Raw genomic sequence first — 20,372 nt, forward strand, 5'->3', positions numbered from 1 at the left:
GCACGACAGATGTAGCAAAAAGGATCGGAGTAGAATTCAATTACAAATTCGATTGTGAAAAGAGAAAGGCATGTGATTCGGAACCTTATCGACGTTCACGGTTAGCATCCGTTCGCCCCTCGATAGGATTTTGTTCTGCAATTCAATGACGACCTCGACGTCAATAATAACACATTGTCAGTTGACCTGACAGTAGAGAAATATACCGCCGTGCCGGACTTGAGTTCTGACTTTCCGAAGAGGCTCACCTAGAAAGTCATCCGTTTGACGATCTGCAGAACATCCTTCCCACTTGAAATCTCCGGCGCAGCCAGACTGGAAATTTAACTGGAAATTATACTAGAACTGCTACTAGGAGTACAAGAAATACACCTGCAAGTCGAGGGTTCTCACACAAGTACGAGAGTTTGAGATGTGTGTATAAGGGCATCTGGGACAATATGTGAGTGGTAGAAGGTAGATGTGTATCAAAACACCCAACGCCATCAGACCCTCGACATTCAAACATTCGCCTTACTACAAACAATGGCTCGAGAGTCTCTTCCAACAAAAGCATCTCAAAAGAAGTATGGGATTTCAGCACAGTTGACTGTCCAGGAGGAGGGCGGTAAGCAAACAATGGGCGCGTTGATTCACATCTGGGCCGAATTTTGGCATCGAAGGAATTGCAAATTCTGGAAACATTCGAATTTATTAATTCAGTATATTGGTAGCAGTCTATCATCCTGGCGAAAATATGCAAGTTAGGGAATGACATGCTAGATTTAAGTTTACCAAAAGGACCCGTCATTTTTGATAGTGCTGACGTGATTTTTAAGATGACACCACGTACATTTTCCTTCCCAGCGTCAATAGCCAATGGATCCTACGAACTTGCGTATCAATGTCCAATTGCATAGTAGCAATGGTCTACTTATTAGTTGCGGAATTCCGCGCCAGGGGTCATATCTAACGAATCTTGAGCAATCAGCCCTTCGAGTGGAGAGTATGATGCCTATTTTACGTTATATTCACCGTGTTTAAAATTCAGTAATTCAATCTTGAAAGCCATTGGTTTCTTTTTATCATCAATTATATACAAGGACAACACAATCACCCCCATTTTAGCCCCCTTTCGCTGTCCATGAAATTATACCACCCGTCCCCCTGCATACTCTCACAACGAGCCGCAGAAATCCATCTACACAGTCAGCAACAATAAATGGAGTCAGCACACGTATCAACTACATACGAAGCTACTGGTACATATGGTGTAAAATATGATTACGCTAAAGTTTGGCGTTTGATTGTTTGAAAATATCAGCAATAACGATGAATCAAGGTGCCGGTAGAAGAATCAAGGCCTTGTGCTGGATATTATGCAGATGAGATATCCAATTGAGGATAGGGCCGCCGCCGAATATGTGTATCGCAGCCATTGGAAGTATGAATACAAGACGATATCCCTCACACGCGTGCTAACGAGACTCTAATAGTTATCTTTTGTGGATCTGCTTCTGATATCAATTTCAGCCCTACTCGGCTCCAGCGAAATTACCGCTAGTAATGGAAGTTGTATCGTAAATGGACAAGTGCTATTCCTTTAGCTAAACTTGGATACGTAGCCGCTCTCTGCTGAGAAATCATTTCTTCATTCCAGCTTTGCTTAATTATTACTCTCTTTTTACTTAATCTTTCCGCCGAGTTCCTCCGCATCTCGGATATAGCCCAAAATCCGGTTGAAAATCTTCCTATTTCTCTACTTGTGGCTTTTGTTCTAAAATCCGGTATCACCTTCGGCCTAACATTTTATCCGCATGGACTATTCCCAGTCTATGAAGTCCGACCAGTTGGGTCGATTAAAAATTTGATATCGATTGCTTTCCTTCGTTCATAGTAGGTCAGTATACATGGCCTTGCGGGCCTATCACTTCCAGTGTAAGCACTATAAATCAACCCTTGATCTTTCACGGCTATCAATATCATGTTTAGATGGCAACTGGCTCGCCTTCCAAACTATTATGGAGAAAAGAACATCGATTTTGACGCTGCGTAGACGCTTCTTGGAACTCTCATTGAAACTAAGAGTCATACCGACTAAAAAGGTAAAGCTTTTCTCATGAATCTCACGGCTTATGAAGCACAGTTAAGTAGCTTTTTCTTCATTGTCCAACCCTTGTCTCCCAGAATGAAGCATGCCTCTCGGCTCCCTTAGAACTTTATATATTGTGTGACCATCTCCATGTTTAAGGTTTGAGCACTACAGCAGGTGGTTTTCAACATAGTTTCGAAAGATCTCTTTAGCTTTTCAACTGAAAAGTGAGTTATATTCCATTTCCAAATACATGAAGATGTATTGGACTGACATGCTCAGATAGATTCACACAATGTCGGATCCTATATCAGAGAAACTTGCAGAAACTTCTGCTGCTTCAGCGAAATCTCTAAATGTTCCACCCAACCAAACGGGCATCTCCTCTGAAATGGCATCCATCTCGGAGATTGATCAGGAGAAAGCACAAGTCAAGCAAACTGAGGATGCTTCCCCAGTACGAGATATTACAGGTTGGAGATGGGCTTTGGTGGTTGCTGCAATACTCTCCTCTACTTTTCTCTTCGCCCTCGATAACACCATCGTGGCAGATGTCCAAGCTGATATCGTCGTTACCTTCAATGATGTTAGTAAGCTTTCTTGGCTTAGTGTGGGCTTCCTCATTGGCGCAGCCAGTACAAACTTAGTATGGGGAAAGATCTTCGGTCAGTTTAATGCGAAATGGACATATATCATTTCGATCATTATCTTCGAGGCTGGCTCCGCGTTGTGCGGTGGTGCTCCCAATATGCCTGCTTTAATTGTTGGACGGGCACTCTGTGGGTTCGGTGGTAGCGGTGCGTATGTGGGTGTCATGACACTGCTCGCTGCTTCTACAACTATTCACGAGAGACCACTTTATATTGGAGGTACTGGAATGACTTGGGGTTTAGGCACTGTAATTGGTCCGATTATTGGAGGTAGGTTCATGCACATCCTTTCAACGATTGATGTGAGCAGCTCTAGAACAGTATACTAATAATATCAAAGGTGCATTCGTAGATTCCTCTGCAGGATGGCGTTGGGCTTTTTATATCAACCTTTGCATTGGCGCAGCTTGCGCTCCCGTCTATCTATTTCTCCTTCCAAACTATGATCCTCGCCCTGGTGTTCCACTCCTCCATCGCGCAAAAGAGGTTGATTACCTCGGTGGCATACTTATCATTGGAGCCTTCGTCTCTGGTGTCATGGCTGTCTCATTCGGTGGTGTAACTTATCCCTGGAACTCTGGAAAGATCATCGGGTTGTTCGTATGCTCGGGTATCTTGTTCATCATCTTCGGCCTCCAACAAGTCTTTACTATCTTTACCACGACCAGCCGCAGAATCTTCCCTATCGAATTTTTAAAGAGCAGAACAATGCTTATTCTTTTCGCTATGACATCTGCCGGAGGAACCGCCATCTTCATTCCTATCTATATGATTCCAATCTTCTTCCAATTTACCCGTAACGATTCAGCTCTCGAAGCAGGCGTCCGTCTGCTGCCATTCATCCTCCTGATGATCTTCGCCGTCATATCAAACGGTGCAATCCTTTCCGCATACGGTTACTACATGCCATGGTACACCGCAGGCGGAGTCCTCGTCCTCATCGGCGGATCTCTCATGTTCGCCGACGTCACCCCCGAAACCTCTATCGCCAAAATCTACGGCTTCACCATCCTTATCGGATTCGGCGTCGGTCTATTTGCTCAAGCCTCCTTCTCCGTTGCCCAAGCCGTTGTTGCCGAAGAACTCGTCTCTTCGGCCGTCGGCTTCATCACCTGCGCACAAGTAGGTGGTGTAACCATCGCTCTCGCAATTGCCAATTCCGTCTTCCTGAATGGAAGTCAGGAGAAAATCCAAGCTATTCTGCCAGATTTACCAGCTGCGGAAATTCAGCAGGCGATTGCAGGGGCGGGTAGTGAATTTGTGAAGAATTTGACAGAGATACAGCAAAAGGAGGTCATTCAGGCGATTGTAGAGAGTATGAGTAAGACTTATGCTATGGTTATCACGGCGGGAGCGTTGGCTGTGGTGTTGAGTTTGTTGATGAAGAGGGAAAAGCTTTTTATGAGTGCAGCTATGGGTGGTGCTTAGATAGGGGGTTGGTCTTAGGGTTAGATTAGAGGTTGTTATGGAGGATGGTTTGCTTTAGACTTTCGATGAGTATATGGGGAATATAGATTGGCACTGGGTTCTGTATCGATAGTCACTCTAGGATAGTGTCGAACACATAACACAGAATGCGTCCTCAATTATGGTAGAGGGGCTTAAAGGAAGTTGATAGTATTCATAAGCAAGCTCCACCACATTATGCAATCTTCTCGTATACGTCACTTGTATCTCACACCATATCTGCCACAGATCATGTTCAATACTTATGATAAGCAGCTTATCACTTAAAATGCTATCTGTATCATGTCTTTGGTAGAAAAGACAACATTAAATCATCCTCTGCGCTATCATCAACCATTACATTTCGTATCCATCAAAGCAAATAATAAAATCAGACTTCTAAATTCTCATTAGTGTTTGCTAATGCCAATGCTCATGTGTATTCCTCGTATCTTATGTGTGGCTATGATAAACTAAAATTCCCGGTCCACATCGCCCATCGATGTACTCAGTCATCAATATACTCCTCTCTCATCACCTCTCATCACCTCCCGTCTCCGACCACTAACCTTCTTCCAAAACCCAAAAAATCTACAAAATCTTCCTTGTCAGCTATTGACGTCCCGGCGTATGTAACAGTGGCAGCAATTTATCACATTCTTCTCGTCAAATGCAAGGAAATTGATCACTTAACCGCGTGAACATTTGAATTTTCCCCTAACCCCAATTCCCTAACCATCCATCCTCCTCATCCTTAACAAAAAAAAACATCAACCAACCCACAATCCGATCTGCTCTGTGAAATTCGAGCGAGCCCATTCATATTTGATCAATACCAGAAATACGAAAAAACGCCCTATGATATGCATAATCTCCCACCTGAACCATTCCCAAACGCCACGCTTGAGTCATGAAGTTCAGTTAATGTAGACTACGACATGTCGAGTCCAAAGAGGCAAAAATGAGAAGCTTGTGCGCTTCAAATAAAATTAACAAAGTGAACAAAGAAAAAAGTCTGTTAGAAGTTTAATGTGCCTTGTGAAGGCAAATAATATGACATTGAAAAGGAAATATTTGTGTAAGCTGAGTTGTGTTCGCTGTAGTAGTTGCTACATTAGGTTTACCGATCTCTCTTTAAACTTTTACCCACATTAAGATAATCATCGTTTTCACCCGTGTTCGAAGACTTTGAAGTAGGTCGAGGCGTAGGAAAAAAATCACCATCAACAACTGTTTGTGATGACTTTGAAGTAGGCCGAGGTGTAGGAAGAAAATCACCATCGACAACTGTTTGTGATGACTTTGAAGTAGGCCGGGGAGTATACTCTTCATCTATGAATGAGAATTGTGACTGTGATTGTTTTGGCGTTTTGAATAAATCAACCTCTTTATCGCCGGGGCCTTGAAATTTTCCTGGAGGCGTTGAAGTAGCCTCAGAGATCTCCGATGCTAGAGGCATTTCTGATATTGGCGATGAAGTAATCGCCTCTTCAGTGACGGTAGGCGGTGGGTCAATTGAGTCAGAATTCAACAATTCTGTCCCAGACACAACACTACCGCGACTGTTCGTGCGCATCATTTCTGTACCGAGCTTAGAACCACGATGTGTTTTTGGCGAAGTGGTAGCCTTTGGACTGGTCTTTTCCCGCACAGCTACATCACCCAAAACTTCATCCTCGTCATCACCAGATTCTGCACATTCATGGCGGTTCTTCTCCAGAATTTCCCGTTTCGCCTTCATTTTTTCGGATGATCGTTGGCGAGAAAGATTTCGGCGGTGTTCTAATCGCATTGGAGAAGGGCTACTTGGAAGAAGGTTGGGTGGCGGAAGTTTAGGTAATTCATTATCTTCAATCATGTCAACTTCGTTACTGATACCAAGTCCAGTCTCGTCCCAATCGCCTGTAGGTCTCCTATTGATGACAACAGGAAGATCATCAGTTGGAAAGGCTTCGGTATCCTCAAAAAGACTTGAACTGATGGAATCTTCGCGACTTGAACCTCTGAAACTACCAGCTGGCATATGTGCAAAACCAGACGAAGCAGAAGTAGGGCTGTCTTCAAGACGCAAACTCTCCTGGCGTAGACCAGACGGTGGAGGATATGCCGGAGAGAAGTTCAAACTTGATATAGGCTCTTTCCATTGACATAATCTACAAAGAACTTCGGTGAGCTTCGACGCGGTCGGTGGCTTCTCGATTAAAGCGTCGAATTGATGAGGTGCTTGAAGTTCTTTAAGGTATCCAGTGATGGCAACTATTGGAGTTTGAGAATTGGCGTTCTTGGTTTCGCGAATCATTCGAGCCACATCTGCACCATTGAGTTGAGGTAATTTGAATTCCATCATAATAATATCGAATTTAATATCGCTAACAGCATATCTCAATGCATCAGCACCATTTGAGACTGTCACTGTGCGACAACGTAATTTCTCCAGCAATTTCTCCATAACCATTCGTGATACTGGGTGATCTTCACAAATAAGCACATCCAAAGGTCTAAAAGCAGGGCCATCAGATAAGGTAATCTGGGACATCCGTCTCGAGCTTTGACGGCGACGTTGGACACGAAGTAATGCATTGGCCTTTTCCCCTTCATTGTCCGAAGAGGAAGGTGACATATCGAATACTTGACTTCGTCGCTTGCGATGGGATAAGAATTCGCCTGGTAAAGGACTTCCTTCTTGTGATCCAACTGTTTGGGAGCGAGCTCTAGATGATGAAGAATTACCACTACCTTGTCGGGGAGTGGCAGGCGGTTTTGCTGGCGATGATAATGAAAGTGGTGGAGGTGCAGACCCACGTATCTTGATAGGCGATGAAGCGGCAGAGCTAGTACTCTTATGAAGCCCAGGCGATGTTCTAGGCCCATCCATAAAACTAGCAGGTGGTGCAAGATTGTTGCTCGATTGCTGTGATAAGCTTGAGGAATTGCTTGAAGTTTTACGTCTAGCTTCATTATTCTGACCTGCAATAAATGAGACAAGTAAAGGTGATGAAGGTTGTGAGGCCCTACTTGGAGAAGCATCAGCTTGACTGAATCCAGAAGGAGACGAAGGCCGAGCAGTAGCTTTAGCATTTGACAAGGTTCTTTGAATTGGCATTGGCATTGGCAATACAGGGCTTCCATCCAACGCAGCGGGGGATGTGACTACATTGTTAGCACCACCAGGACTGACGACTGGCTTGCTTGTGGCCGACATGGCTTCCTGTCGTAATTTCTGTATGACGTCTTTGTTTGCCTTTTCTAGAACTGGTAAGTTTTTGAAAGTAAAATTGCCAAAGTCATCTGCTACTACAGGCTCGCTCAGTCGCCTGCTCTTCATATCTCGGACGTGAGGTGGAATGTGCAATGGCATTAAACCTCGTTTGACGTTATTGACTTGACTCCGAACTCGAGATAAAGCATCATGAGGGCGTTCAGGATATTCGGCACCAGGTGTCGGATGCTGAGTAGATGCTTGATCTTCCATCTCTTCCGCGAAAGATTGCAAAGTGGCTCCTCTCGCATCAAAATACTCGGTATCCTCAGGATTCTCGGGTGCGGGAACAAATTGTGCATCGTCTTCAAGTAATTTGTCCCACTGAGTGCCTTCAAACCAAGGATGGCTTCGGATTTCATCGCCTCCAGTAGGAAACTTCTCTTCTTTGTTGGCCCCAAGCCGTTTTTGAGGGTCTGAACATAGAAGCTTATTCATAAGATCCTTAGCCTCATCTGAGACATCGTAGTCACCTTCATCCGGCCATGAAATTCGGCGAGCCAGAATGTTTTCGAAAACTTCATCCGGTGTGCCAGCATGGAATGGTGGATAGCCATAGATGAATTCAAACATGATACATCCTACAGACCACCAGTCACTTACTTCATCTTGACCAAGGCCATTTACCGTTTCGGGAGCAAGATAGTCAGGTGTACCAACAAATCGACGATTACTATCATCAGGATCGAAAAGAGCCATTGGAGGTGGCATCATACCTGTGCTAGTTTGTGGTGGTGTACTGTGCCTAGCATCAGAACTGTGACTAGTGATCGGTTGAAGGCACAAGTCTGGTGATCCAGTAACCTCATTTTCACTCAATTCTTCAATAGGTGATCTCCTTTGGTTGAGCGCTTGCTGATTCTGGGACTCGTTCAAAGAAAATTGGTTGAACATAGAAGTCAATGCATCACTGCCGCCACTATCACTCCGATGGCCAGACTTTCGTCGCGCATCCTTGTTGATAGTATTTTCACGACTCAAATTGAAGTACGAGGGTGTTCCTGAGCTACCTGCAACATCTGGGGTCATCTGAGGTGTTGAGCCGGGTGAATGATGGCCCTGGTAATCGAATGACGAAGCACGAGAAGAACTCATTGAAGTCGCTCGAGCAAAAGGGCCTTGCTTTAGCAGATCTGGTGCAGACTCATTCGCTACGCTGCTTAATACACGCTTTTGACGTCCAATCAAACCCATCCTCGATAGACCAAAATCGGTCAATTTAAGATGACCCTTTTGATCAATGAGAAGATTGTCAGGCTTCAAATCACGATGTACAATGCCACGACTGTGAAGATGTTCAACCCCAAGGATTACCTCGCCAAGGTATTTCTTTGCCCAATCCTCCGAAAGACCTCCGAGAACTTTAATGAGAGATGCACAATCGCCACCATTAAGATATTCCATCACTAGGTATAGATAGTCTTTACTTGAAAATGTCCAATAGAGCTTCGCGACAAAATCACTCTCACCTTGCCACATCATAATAGCACGTTCAGCCTTAACATTCGTGACTTGATTCTTGGCAACCATGTCGGCCTTTTTAAGTACCTTGATAGCATAGTAATCACCAGTTGACTTCTTCTTCGATAAGTAAACACTACCAAAGGCTCCCTTGCTGATAGGTTTGATGATCTCGAAATCCTTGATCGATGGTGGTACGGCACGTGCTTGGGGGGCACTAACAGAATTTAATCGGGGCGATGGTGGTGGGCGTGGGTCTGATCCAGCAGCCGAGGACTGACGTCGATGGTGTGACGGAACTAATGCGGGCGAGCTGAACTCGCTTCCGGGAAGCATCGGCGATGCAGTTGGAGAAACAATACCCTCGTGGGCGATCGGCAGAATGCGGGGTTTGGAAATTCTCAATGGGGATGATGGAGGTGGCATCCGAACGGGAGACTCTTGTCTTCGGGGTGAAAGTGTACCAGTAGCGAGAACCATACTTCGCCTGTTTTGCTGTCGTGAACTTGCATGTCGACGAAGATCTCCGAACTCTGAAACTGGAGATTCTGTTCTTGGCGGACGCCCCATGACCGATGATGATCTGACACTACCATCACTTTCCGCACCCGTGTCACTCTCGAAAAAGATTGATTCTCTTCTTGCTTCTCGGGATTGTCCTAGTATGCTACTCAAAGCGCCCTGGTGTGAACGAGGGGTTGGACATTCTTTAGGACTACTGGATCTAGTAGAAGAAATGGCAGCAGATGATAATTGCCGACCTTCATGTACCGTGCCCGTCCCAACTTCAGCAGCTCGAAGTGCTGCCGCCAGCGATGATGGTCCATGTGGTCCGTCGAACGAACCTGCAAAAAACCCCTCTTCATTAGCTGGTGTTGTTTCTTCAGGCTCCTCTGTCGAATCACTTAGTTGACCAGCTGCAATTCGGGCAGCTTTGTTGATAGCCTCATCTATACAATCCTGTACAATTGCCGAAAATTCCATACGGATGCGTTCTGAATATTCGATAATTCTTCGATGACGAATGACAGCTTCAACCTTTGCTCGTGCAACGGCTTCGCTATCCGCACATAGCATCGATAGGCCTTCTTGATCTACAGCATTCAAACTTGGTGATTGCCATTGCATAACTTGAGATATGCGGGATTCCGATTGAGGAGATTGTGTGCGAAACTCTCCGGGAGCTTGAGGGGATGGCTCTTTAATCGCGGGTGTGTTGATTTCCATGGCTGTATCACAAAGGTCCAGTAATAATTCTACAATTCGAGCATGAGGTCGCCTTTGAGCGAAAGATCGTCCTCTTACGTGACCTAATCCTGATGTAGACCTTGACCGAGATCTACCCGATGTGGGTGTCCCTGGAGAAGCTGTACCGGAAGACGTAGTTGAGTTGGCACCAATCGGTAATCCTTTGTATTCAGCCTGAGGTGGAGTCGGCATCACAGGTTGTTCTCCCGCACTCGGCCGAGCTTGACGAGCTTCCAACGCATCCAAAACTCTAACGATGGCATGACGATGTTCCGTCAAATTGTCCTGACACATTTGTACTTCCATCTCAGCTTTATGTTCTTGGAGACACAACTCGGTATGTTTTTCGAACCACCAAGGAGGGATTTGACGTTCGCAGATTCGGCAAAGAAGTGGTAATGGCGGGGCATGATTTTCTGGATCCTCCAGACCATTTTCTGCAACGGTAGTAAGATATTTCGCAAGAACTTGTGCTCCGGTACCTAGAGATTCGACTATAACAGGGGCAAGGTCTATTTGAATTTCTCGTGGCGCTATCCAAGGTCTAATCATCCACATAGTCTGCATAATATTAGTTGTTAAATTCCGATCAAAGATCATGACATGAACCTACATGACTGCCTGCTTCGGATCCTCGATCGTGCACCATGATACCCTGTCCCTCCAGATCAATTGTAGCAGGTCCCGGTTGCGACATTGCTGCACCTTCGCCTTCCCCTTCTTTGACACACTCTAGATTTTCCAGCGGTAATAATCTTGAAGCCGGACCCAACTCAATGGCGAACCTTATAATGTAACTGCGAGAATCGTCCTTCTTCATTTCCTCCAGAGTATCTGTGAATACACTCTTGTCGTTGTCTCCAATCAAAATGTCCGCAATTGGTTTCCCTTGAACAGAATCCAAAGTTGTACCAATGACATCTGACCATGAGGGGCTGACCCAATTTATTGTGCCATCCATACTGAGATCCATGATGACATTGAGAGTTTCTTCTGCTGCTTGTCGGAGATCTTCCCTCTCTTCTCGAATATCCGCACTGAGTGATCGTTCCATCATACCGGCCTCTGCACGCAGATGCGATACAGCGGGTGGTGCTAACATTGCCTGATTCTGCTCTCCCTCCATCTTGGCTGAAATATAGATTGAGGATTCCTAAGAATCAATCCGTTGCGTCAACATTGACTATTGAATGGTGCCCTTAGACTTTCAATCAACTGCATTGATGTTGTACGCGTCTTCGTTGGTTGGGATCGGATGTTATCGTGTCTTTGCAAGCATTCGTATCGTGGAGGGGAAAAACCGTTCAGTCGACTCGACCGCGAGGAATGAACCTAGCTAGCAATCAATATTGAAAGAAGACATCATAATAGTTGATATTGATGTCTCCTTGTGTAAATTTGGGGAGAGAAAATTATTTGATGATTTGATGGAAGTATTTTTTGGAAACGGTTTAGAGGTTGTAGTTGGGGGGGGATAAATTTATCTGGCGTGGTCTGGGTTGATGTCCTACTACGGCAAAACTAATCCGTTTGAGTTTTGGTGTGAGAGTGAGATGGAGTGTGGTTTGAAGCGGGAAAACCTGAGGTTGAGGTACCTTGTTTAACTTTTCTCCCCTTCTCTCTCAGAGGCAATGGAAGAGCATCGGAAGGTTGCTTGCTTACTGGGGAACTGCTTATTTGCTTATGGTACAGATTGGCGGACAGGACTAGACACTCCAAAGGTTGGATGAAACGGTTTGGATCGAGTTGTTCCAGCGAGGGAGGAAAAACAACAACACAGGAATGTGTGAGAGTCGGGCTGTCGTGATACAGCCAGATTGACTCAATGGTATCAGTCGGGAGTGAGTATGGGAGTGAGTATGAGAATCGACTGTTTATTTTTTCTTTTTCTTTCTTTCTTTCTTTCTTTTCTTCTCGTCCGTATTTCTTTTGCGAGCACGGCTTTGAGACTCCTCGGGACCTAGGTATTGTTTTCCCTTCACTGCTCGATAGAATATTGACCTGTCCTGGACCCTTGTGTCGAAAAGTGCTCGTGGATCTGATCTGATCTGATTTGGCTGGTTACCTACTCCGTATTGTTTTGGAGGGAGTTGCTATGGTATGGTATGGTATGGTATGGTATGATATGATATGGATCCCCATAAGATCTCAGGTGAGGGGACACAGCCAATTGAAATGGAGAAAATATATCACGAACGACAACAAATCCAATCAACCAGTTTATGAGACAAAGAACATTGCAGTGGGTGGAATTGAGTTGAACTGAGCTGCTGAATTCTAGCTCGTCTCGGCAATGCTACTCTGTACTACGGCATGGGTTGAACGCGAAGGTATATCGGTATTTGGCATACGACGATTGATATTCGTTAGCATTTGTGATGCATGAGCATTCGTGTATTGCATGCAACTATTCGTTCGTACATTCGTCGATGTGGTTGGCAGATGGAAGACAATGAGATCGCTGGGCTTCTGCTTCTACCCTCGACGTCGATGTGGATATGCATATAAATAGGAACAATATTGAGTTTTGGGGATTCAAAGTGGACACACACACCTAGCATATGCCGCCCAAGTAATTCCTGGAATTCTCTGAAATTCGCTGTGTAGTGAAAATGGTTCTACTATCCGTCGATGTTCCTGTCGCGGGAGGAGTGACAAGCAGAAGATGTACATGTAAGATCACCACAAAGCCTCCACCACCTCCACCCACGCCTTCGCCTCGTTAAGAGCACACCAAAATTGAAGATATACTGTTCACCATTGTCGACTAGTTGTTCTAGACTGGTTTCCCCTCACTCTAGTCATTGTATTTGGGTCTTGATGCTACGTCAAAGCGACAATAAGGTTTAACTTCTTCCATCACACGCGCACCCTCACTCACTCGCCTACCTCACTGCAAGCCCTTGAAGCCCTTTCCAGCCACAACTCATCATCACCACTCTTGCGTTCTTTCCCCTCTCTTGACCGTTCAACCGTCAAACTTACACAACGACCAGAAAAATGAAACATTCTCACCACTTGGCAATTCTACACCCGATATGCCAAACCGGTCTATAAACACATAGCCACGTCGAGAATATCTAATTCAGCTCACTCCTCCATCGCAACCGAACAATGACCCCCATCAACCTCGACCACAACCTCGCCTTTGGCGCTCTCCCACACACAAGAAGTGTCACATACATAATCATAGCTCAATCGTTCAATCGTTCAATCCTTAAAAGCCAACTCACCCCCAATGAATTAATCTATCCATTTATAATCACATCTTTGCTCATTGGATCCCTGGAAGGGAAAAAGACGAATTGGCTGCAACCTCGCATATATCCATCCACTCATTATCCAAATTACATTGCCGTATCACAACATCATTCCTCGACCCATTTTGAAACTATTTCTTCGTCATCTGCGATTTCCATATCCTTTTCGAGATCTACATGCTGGTCATAAAACGATTGATTCCTCGATCCCTTTACAACTTCGGCCAGGTCCGTGGACTGGACGAAGGGCATCATGAATGCCACCCGCACCACTTTATAGAAACGCATGGTAATGTTAACCAAGATAGTTCGATTGTGCATGAAGTGACCTGACCCAGAACATTCTTTCCAACAGGAGATGTTTAGTAACGCTTGTTATTCTATCCTTTTCTACTTTCGTTTCTCTGCTCTGCATATAACATTAGCACAGGTTAGATTCGAGTTGGTGTCTCATTACCTTGTCTCTATCAGAACATTTCATTCGACTATACTCGAGTACTTATAAACCCTGCTTGCTTTCGTTCACATTTGCGGTAAATAATAAACAAATCAATCCCGAGGGTTCTGTAGCATCTCGTTTCATTTCCTGATCAAGCTTCTTGCCACCCCGGAACCCCTGTTTAACCATCGCCAAATTCCAGAGAATAGCAACCGAGAGCTCGCACAGCAACAATCTTTACCCACAACTTACCCCATCTCGAGTCCATGTCATATATCTGAAGGTTTATTTATTTATGCTTGTCCAAAAGTTACCACATCACTACCGTCTCCAAAACAAACATCATCATCCCACACACTTTTCAACTAAAGCTTACTTTACCTCCCCTCACTCACTTACCAACTACCACCCAACACTCACAACGCCAATCCAACCAACATAACCTCCTTCCGCCCAGAAATCTTGGAACCGAGCACTACATATTGCCCTTTACCCTAGAGCAAGCCGCAACTAATCTATACGACTCCCTAGCAACTAACTACTCGAGCTCTGAACGGGAACTAAGAAGTTGTACGCTCAAGGCCCCAGACTAAATTCAAAGAAGCCAAAACTTACCAGAGCTAGTGAGAAATAACCGTCAGCTGGTCAATCAGATCACTTTAGATGCATGCGCTACCCACGCCATCATCATCACCATCATCACTACGTATAACACAGAGGGAGGTCGAGATCTAGTCAGTTGAAGGTTACGCAAGTGCTTTTGGATTTTTGTTGGGGATCAGTCTAAATTGAGTGACCTTCGAGAATGATCTTCTAAGGGTCTGGTGGGAGTTTGCATGTACGCATATACGCATATACGCATACGAATGTCGAGATTCTCGAGTCTAGAATGTCGAAATTTGAGTTCATGGCTTTGATTCAAACAGTTCTTCACTCCATGCATAGTTCGCAACTTGTAGCAATACCGATACTTCCGCGACCAAGTTCTTACTCTAACTACTTTTGCGCGGTATTCTATAGCTAATGCCAGTGCTAGTGTTAATTCTCGTCTACTCCTCTCTCTTAGCTTTCCGCATTTTTGGTTACTGTTCTACTAGTGTACGAGTATCTTCACCTATCCTGCCCATTCACATCTAGCTTTTTCCTCTTTTGACTCTCTTTCCCCCTTCCACTTTTCCAAACCCTGGAAACCCACGCGTTCCAAGCCCCAAAATTCCATCCCACGCACTTGGATCAAAATTAATTAATAACATCACAAACCCAACGAACCGGGGAGCATGTTGACTGTTTCCCGGCCGGTAAGATCTTATGTGGGGTTACGAAAGTACCACGAAAATTGGTCTCGTGGTGATAGCCATGAAGATCGCTGGGTCACGTGTGTCAGACTTGGGAAGTGCCAATGCTCTGAGGATGAAGCACTAGATTACTAGTGGAGGGAATGTGGAGGAAGAAATGAGGGGACGGTGATGCATGAAAAACTCACCGTTTGACAACATATGTGTTTCAAACTCTGTTTTTTGGCATTCTTACTATTCATTCGCTGTTTTTCCACGATATTCTGCATGCAATCAGTTCGGATTGAATTTTGAGGGCTCAAGGGCCCCAGGCATGAGTAGTACAATGTCTCGAGCGTCTCGATGTCTTGCTTCTTCCCTCATACCATTTATTGACTAGCTTCTTTATTTGTGGAGTGGAGTGTAGTATAGGGTAGGATAGTGAAGCAAATACATGCATACACTTCCAATCTCGTGATTCGTAGCTCGTAGCTCGTCGCTCGAATTTTTCAAATTTGGGAATTGAGGCTGAGACTCCCGGATGACGAACTATTCTTTCTTTTTTTGGTCAGAGACGGGATGAATGGGCTGTCCTGGATGGGTATAAGTTGGGATGAATTGTCCCAGGGGCTTAATTTTTGGATCGTATAATGATTCAGCATTGACCCAACGGCGAAGCCTAGAATGTCATTCGGATTTGATAGTTTTTTTTTCGACTAATAGTGTCACCCCCGAGAGTTCGAATTTCTCAAATTTAGGGTCAGCCGAAAGCTCCAAGGTTTTTGTATTGGTAATTGGTGTCCGAATCGTTGGGTAGGACAGAATGGCACAAATTTTCGCCTGCAGAGATTCGGGAATAGATCACAAATTTCCCAGGTGGGACGTTTAAAGATGTTTGGCGTTTCGTTGGGTTAATATGTATTATTGTGACTACCTAGTATCCTTACCTGGTATTCTATGGCTAGTGCTAGTGTTAGAGTTCATGTCTAGTGTTGTATCTCCATTTGCCCGAATATAAGCTCCTAATTCATCACATCTAACATCATGGTACCAGTGTATTATACTTCAAATAATCAACGCATTACAATTTTCCCATTTCTAATTCAAATTTAGAACTTGTCGCTTTCATAGTTCGCGCTTATTGCAATTTAGCAAGACTCTTATACAGTGGAGTCCATATACTTATTCAGGCCTAAGAACAACTTCGATGGTTTGTTATTTGGATCGGATGAAAACTATTATTAATAAGTCTTAGAATTCGGAAGATGTGAATACTAGTCGAAAGCACTCATCACACCAATCACATTTGCAACATATTTAATTGTGAACCTAACATAACCATTCTCAATCGACATATTCATGATTTAGAAAAAGAAAAAAAGAAATACCGGCATCATGTGTCTACCTACTACCTTTGGAGATTAAACTTGTCCCATCTCCCATCCTCAATACCCACTAGTAACGAATCTCTAACTTCTATCTTCTTGAAATACCTTTCATATCATGGACATTCCTTGTTCCTTACAGGTGGGAGTCCCCCTCCCTGAGACATCTGAGGTGGATAGTTGGGAAATACATCCACAAATACACTCTGAAGTCTGGAGAGCCGATGAATATCTCGAGTGACCTTTCGACTCAAGGAAAGAAGATGAGAGACAAAATGTGTGATAGGCAACAGAAGAAAGAGCTAAAGATCTGTTAACAATTTCTAGAGCCACGCACTAATCGCGCTGGTTCTCGGTAGCAGTTTGTTGTCGCCCATAGAGCACAACAGAAATGGGAAAAATGATCAGCGATTGTAACGCGTTGCAAACAGTGATATGGTGCGCGATTTATCATTAGTTCCTGGTGGACAGAAGACCGGGCTACATGGCGGACCTCTGGAAGAGCTGAGATTTCTGAAATTTTGATTAGAATAGAAGAGAAAGGTGGCACGATGGAGACCTCGTCATTTGAAATGTAGCTTGGCTGAGTGAGATTTTGGATGGAGTTTTCTTCTCTTACGTGGCTTTGTTAGCAGCGTCTAATTTTCTCAGACTCTTATCCGAGTATTCCTAGAAATTGACTGGCTGTTCTCATAGTAAGGAGCTTCCTTCTCTCATTAGTCAATAATGTTTCTTGTTACAAGCGAAAATTAAAGGAGAGATGGTTGTCGATGTGTCGACTTTTTAAGAAGGAACGGTTAGGGAAAGATGGAAAATGTTTTTTTCGGCTGACGGTTCATATTTTCAGAAGAGAAACTCACGTGTCTCCCTTTGCAAACTTCTTCTCGCCATGAATATCTCAATTGATAGTTTGTTCCTCCGTCTTCCTCCTTCGATAAAAACCCTCTGGTTTATTGAACAGCTCCTCAGAAATTTGTGCTCACATTTCTTTTACACATGTAGAATTCTCTATATATTTTGATCAGACTTCGCCTTGCGGTGAGCTCTAGTTTAAGGGTAGCTGAGAATAATTTCAGGAGTATATATAAGGAAGATTTCAATGATAGTATGGATTTTATTCTGTAGTGACGGTGATATAACTAGTTATGGCAGAATTGATTTAAGGAGATCAAATAACATCGGATTAACATGAAAATTAGGTCCAGTCTGCAGCAAAAATATCTGATTTACCCAGTGGCACTGCAAAAGCAGATATCATCGGAAGCTGGACTCGTCCACCGAAATGTTGAAATTTCTTCAGCGAACTTCAACGCGGTAGCCCCCAAGTCTTCTTGGATCAATCTTGTGTTTACCATTAGTAGGTCCATCAATTGTAATGTTCGGACTGCCATTTCCAGGGGAACCACTTGAATAACGGTTATTACTTATTTCTAACAACTCTGGAGGATCATCACTTACGACCAGCAGATCAATTTAACGCCGACAGTAGCTTTAATTTCGATGCCTTGAATGTTGCTTAAAAGTTGTTAGCCATGAAGACTCATTCGGTGGAAAGACCCTAACTCACGGACTACCTTCGAGATTGTAGTTTGTATTGATGTTTGGCTCATGAGTGCGGTCTCCACCACCCTTAACGTCCCACTTGACCTGTTTTGCATGTTAGGCACGAGCTATAACTCAGCACACACGGGGAAAAAAGCTTTTGGCATACCCAGGCTGTGGAAAGAGGTGTAATTTCATCAAAATCATGTGGGTACTCTTGAGGTTCGATTCCCTCTGCCGTTGCAGATTCACTTGCCATCTTGAGTAGTGTGTGAACCGAAGAAAGATTATAATTTTTGGCTTTGAAAATACTTTATTTGCTTGGGAGCTTAGATTTCTCTGGAGAAACAAGAATGAACGGGTATAAGTGTGGTATTTATGTGTTTTCAACTCGTGATTTTTTCGATCATCTATGTCATGCTCATCTAAGAGATTGAATCGGTCGTGAGTTCTTTATGCAGTGACACTTCGTTTTGAAGCTATTTGAACACATGTTAGTTTATAATTCGACTTAAAGTATTCAGCTCTATGCAGAGTTGTAATATCTTTCAGACTTGCAATTGAAATTTCTAGTTTCGTTACTTGAAGACCATATTCTGTTTCGCGTGCATGGGCATAGTGTAATTTTTTATTAATTTTACTCTAAAATCGGTTGTGGGGCACCAACCAATTACTACATACGTGCAGCTAGCAACGACTGCCAGGCATCTTCAGCTCTCTCGAAACGCCCAAAATAGTAGTATCATTGTTTGTTTTGAAGAGTAGCCTGAAAGATCCCAAATGTCCTGAATTAAACAGCTGCATTTCGCTAAGGCAACTCCATATAGGTTGGCGAACCCATAATCCCCGGTTTTGAGAACCTATTGCTACAGATACACAGATGATTGCATGACTCTCAAATCAATTCAACCTAGCTTATAAATGCTTGAATAAAAGGTTTTCAAGTAAGCCATAAGCTAGAATAGTCACAACAGATACGTCACTGACAAGGCCTATCTTTGTGAATATCATGAACGTGACCTGGATCCAAGACAACTGCGGGGTTATAATGTGCTTGATTACAACATCGGACTCGTCGGGGATGGTAACCATAGGCTCTAATCTGAAAAGCAAGATAAAGAGTGTGTGTCAACTAGATGGCATATACTTAAATAACCATCCTATGTGGATTACCCGCTTTCGATGGCTCGAGTGCAGAACAGTATGTTGCACATAGCAAATCCACGCGATTTTGCTTCTTTTTGGCTCATTGATCCATGTTGCGAATGCATGTTGTAGGCTTTAATAATCGTATCCTATCGAGCTGTTCTAACTTTGGGTAATACAGAAGCGGGGATTTACTTGGTAAGAAAGATTACACAGGGTGTGACAGACTACAATTGTGTATTTTAGATTGAAGATGATGTATGTAAATGGATTACACACCTTGCAAAGCTGTCTAGCTAATACGTAATGACATGAATGAAGTCAAGTAACTGATGTGAAGAATAACTTTTTGATTATCAACAACTATTATATATGGCTGTGTGAATGATACGGGAAACCTGGGAAAATAGGAACTACTAAGAACCTAGCAAGGGATATGAAATATTGAGAAGAGTTTGAGAGCAGAGACCCTATCATTACCCAACTCCATTCGAAAACAAAAGCTTCTGAAGGATCAACATAATTCAGCAGGGTTTGAAATGAATGAGAAAATTCAACTACCGATGACATAAAAAGTGCCCTATTCTTTTTATAATTTTTTTTTCTCGGTTCAGAGCTCAGTTTTATAGATTCGGTCTGCATGGCCCTTACAACGCAATGAGTTTTTGGAAGCCATGAGCTGAGCAGGGCATTTGGCTCATTTCAATTGTAGCCAGCAATATTTGGAGCAGGCAAGCTTTCAGAAAATTGGTGTTTTGAGGCACTCTATCTTCCAATCTTCCAATCTTCTCTCGAAATTCTCATACCATGATCTCGAAGATATGTTGCGAGAAAAGGCTCAGTGAACGACTATTCATTGGCGAGGAGATATTGTCCTGATCGCATGTGGAGACATGGGAGACAGCAAGAATAACTTGTAAAAGGTTTTTCGAACCTGGAACTTTGTGTTGATGCAAACTCCTATGGTATTGCATATAAAAGGGGCAAGAAAGTCCCACAGTTTAAGCTTATTCTCGCCTCCTTTATAACCCCTTTGACCAAATTTGACAACAAAAACATTCTTTCTGTTCTAACATTATCAAACCACCCCGCCAGCCTCGTAGAAAACTAAAAGTTCAGTTTGTTCCAGCATGATGTAATGTTGTGTGAAGGAATCTAACATGAACCTTATACACTTTCACTCCCGAAGTC

The 20,372-nt window shown here is 43.7% G+C and overlaps 3 protein-coding genes across 3 annotated transcripts; 1 reads left to right on the forward strand and 2 right to left on the reverse strand.

Moving 5' to 3' along the window:
* The first annotated feature begins 1,307 nt into the window (after positions 1-1,307).
* Positions 1,308-4,345, forward strand: BcmfsM2. Its single transcript, XM_024697338.1, has 4 exons — positions 1,308-1,423; positions 1,476-2,298; positions 2,358-2,991; positions 3,062-4,345. The coding sequence occupies exons 3-4, from the start codon at positions 2,367-2,369 to the stop codon at positions 4,147-4,149; spliced, it is 1,713 nt and encodes a 570-aa protein (XP_024553153.1). The 5' UTR covers positions 1,308-1,423; positions 1,476-2,298; positions 2,358-2,366; the 3' UTR covers positions 4,150-4,345.
* Positions 4,346-4,581: 236 nt separating this feature from the next.
* Positions 4,582-12,376, reverse strand: Bcrim15. Its single transcript, XM_001548746.2, has 2 exons — positions 10,749-12,376; positions 4,582-10,696 (listed from the first exon to the last, which is right to left on the reverse strand). The coding sequence occupies exons 1-2, from the start codon at positions 11,259-11,261 to the stop codon at positions 5,288-5,290; spliced, it is 5,922 nt and encodes a 1,973-aa protein (XP_001548796.1). The 5' UTR covers positions 11,262-12,376; the 3' UTR covers positions 4,582-5,287.
* A 5,242-nt stretch (positions 12,377-17,618) lies between these two features.
* On the reverse strand, positions 17,619-18,364 carry BCIN_15g00290 (hypothetical protein). The gene is made up of 4 exons (XM_024697339.1): positions 18,205-18,364; positions 18,061-18,140; positions 17,952-18,008; positions 17,619-17,898 (listed from the first exon to the last, which is right to left on the reverse strand). Exons 1-4 carry the CDS (start codon positions 18,292-18,294, stop codon positions 17,790-17,792), a joined length of 336 nt encoding a protein of 111 aa, XP_024553154.1. The 5' UTR covers positions 18,295-18,364; the 3' UTR covers positions 17,619-17,789.
* Between the last annotated feature and the right edge of the window lie 2,008 nt (positions 18,365-20,372).

Source organism: Botrytis cinerea, chromosome 15 (genome assembly GCF_000143535.2).
Source record: "Botrytis cinerea B05.10 chromosome 15, complete sequence".
Taxonomy (NCBI): domain Eukaryota; kingdom Fungi; phylum Ascomycota; class Leotiomycetes; order Helotiales; family Sclerotiniaceae; genus Botrytis; species Botrytis cinerea.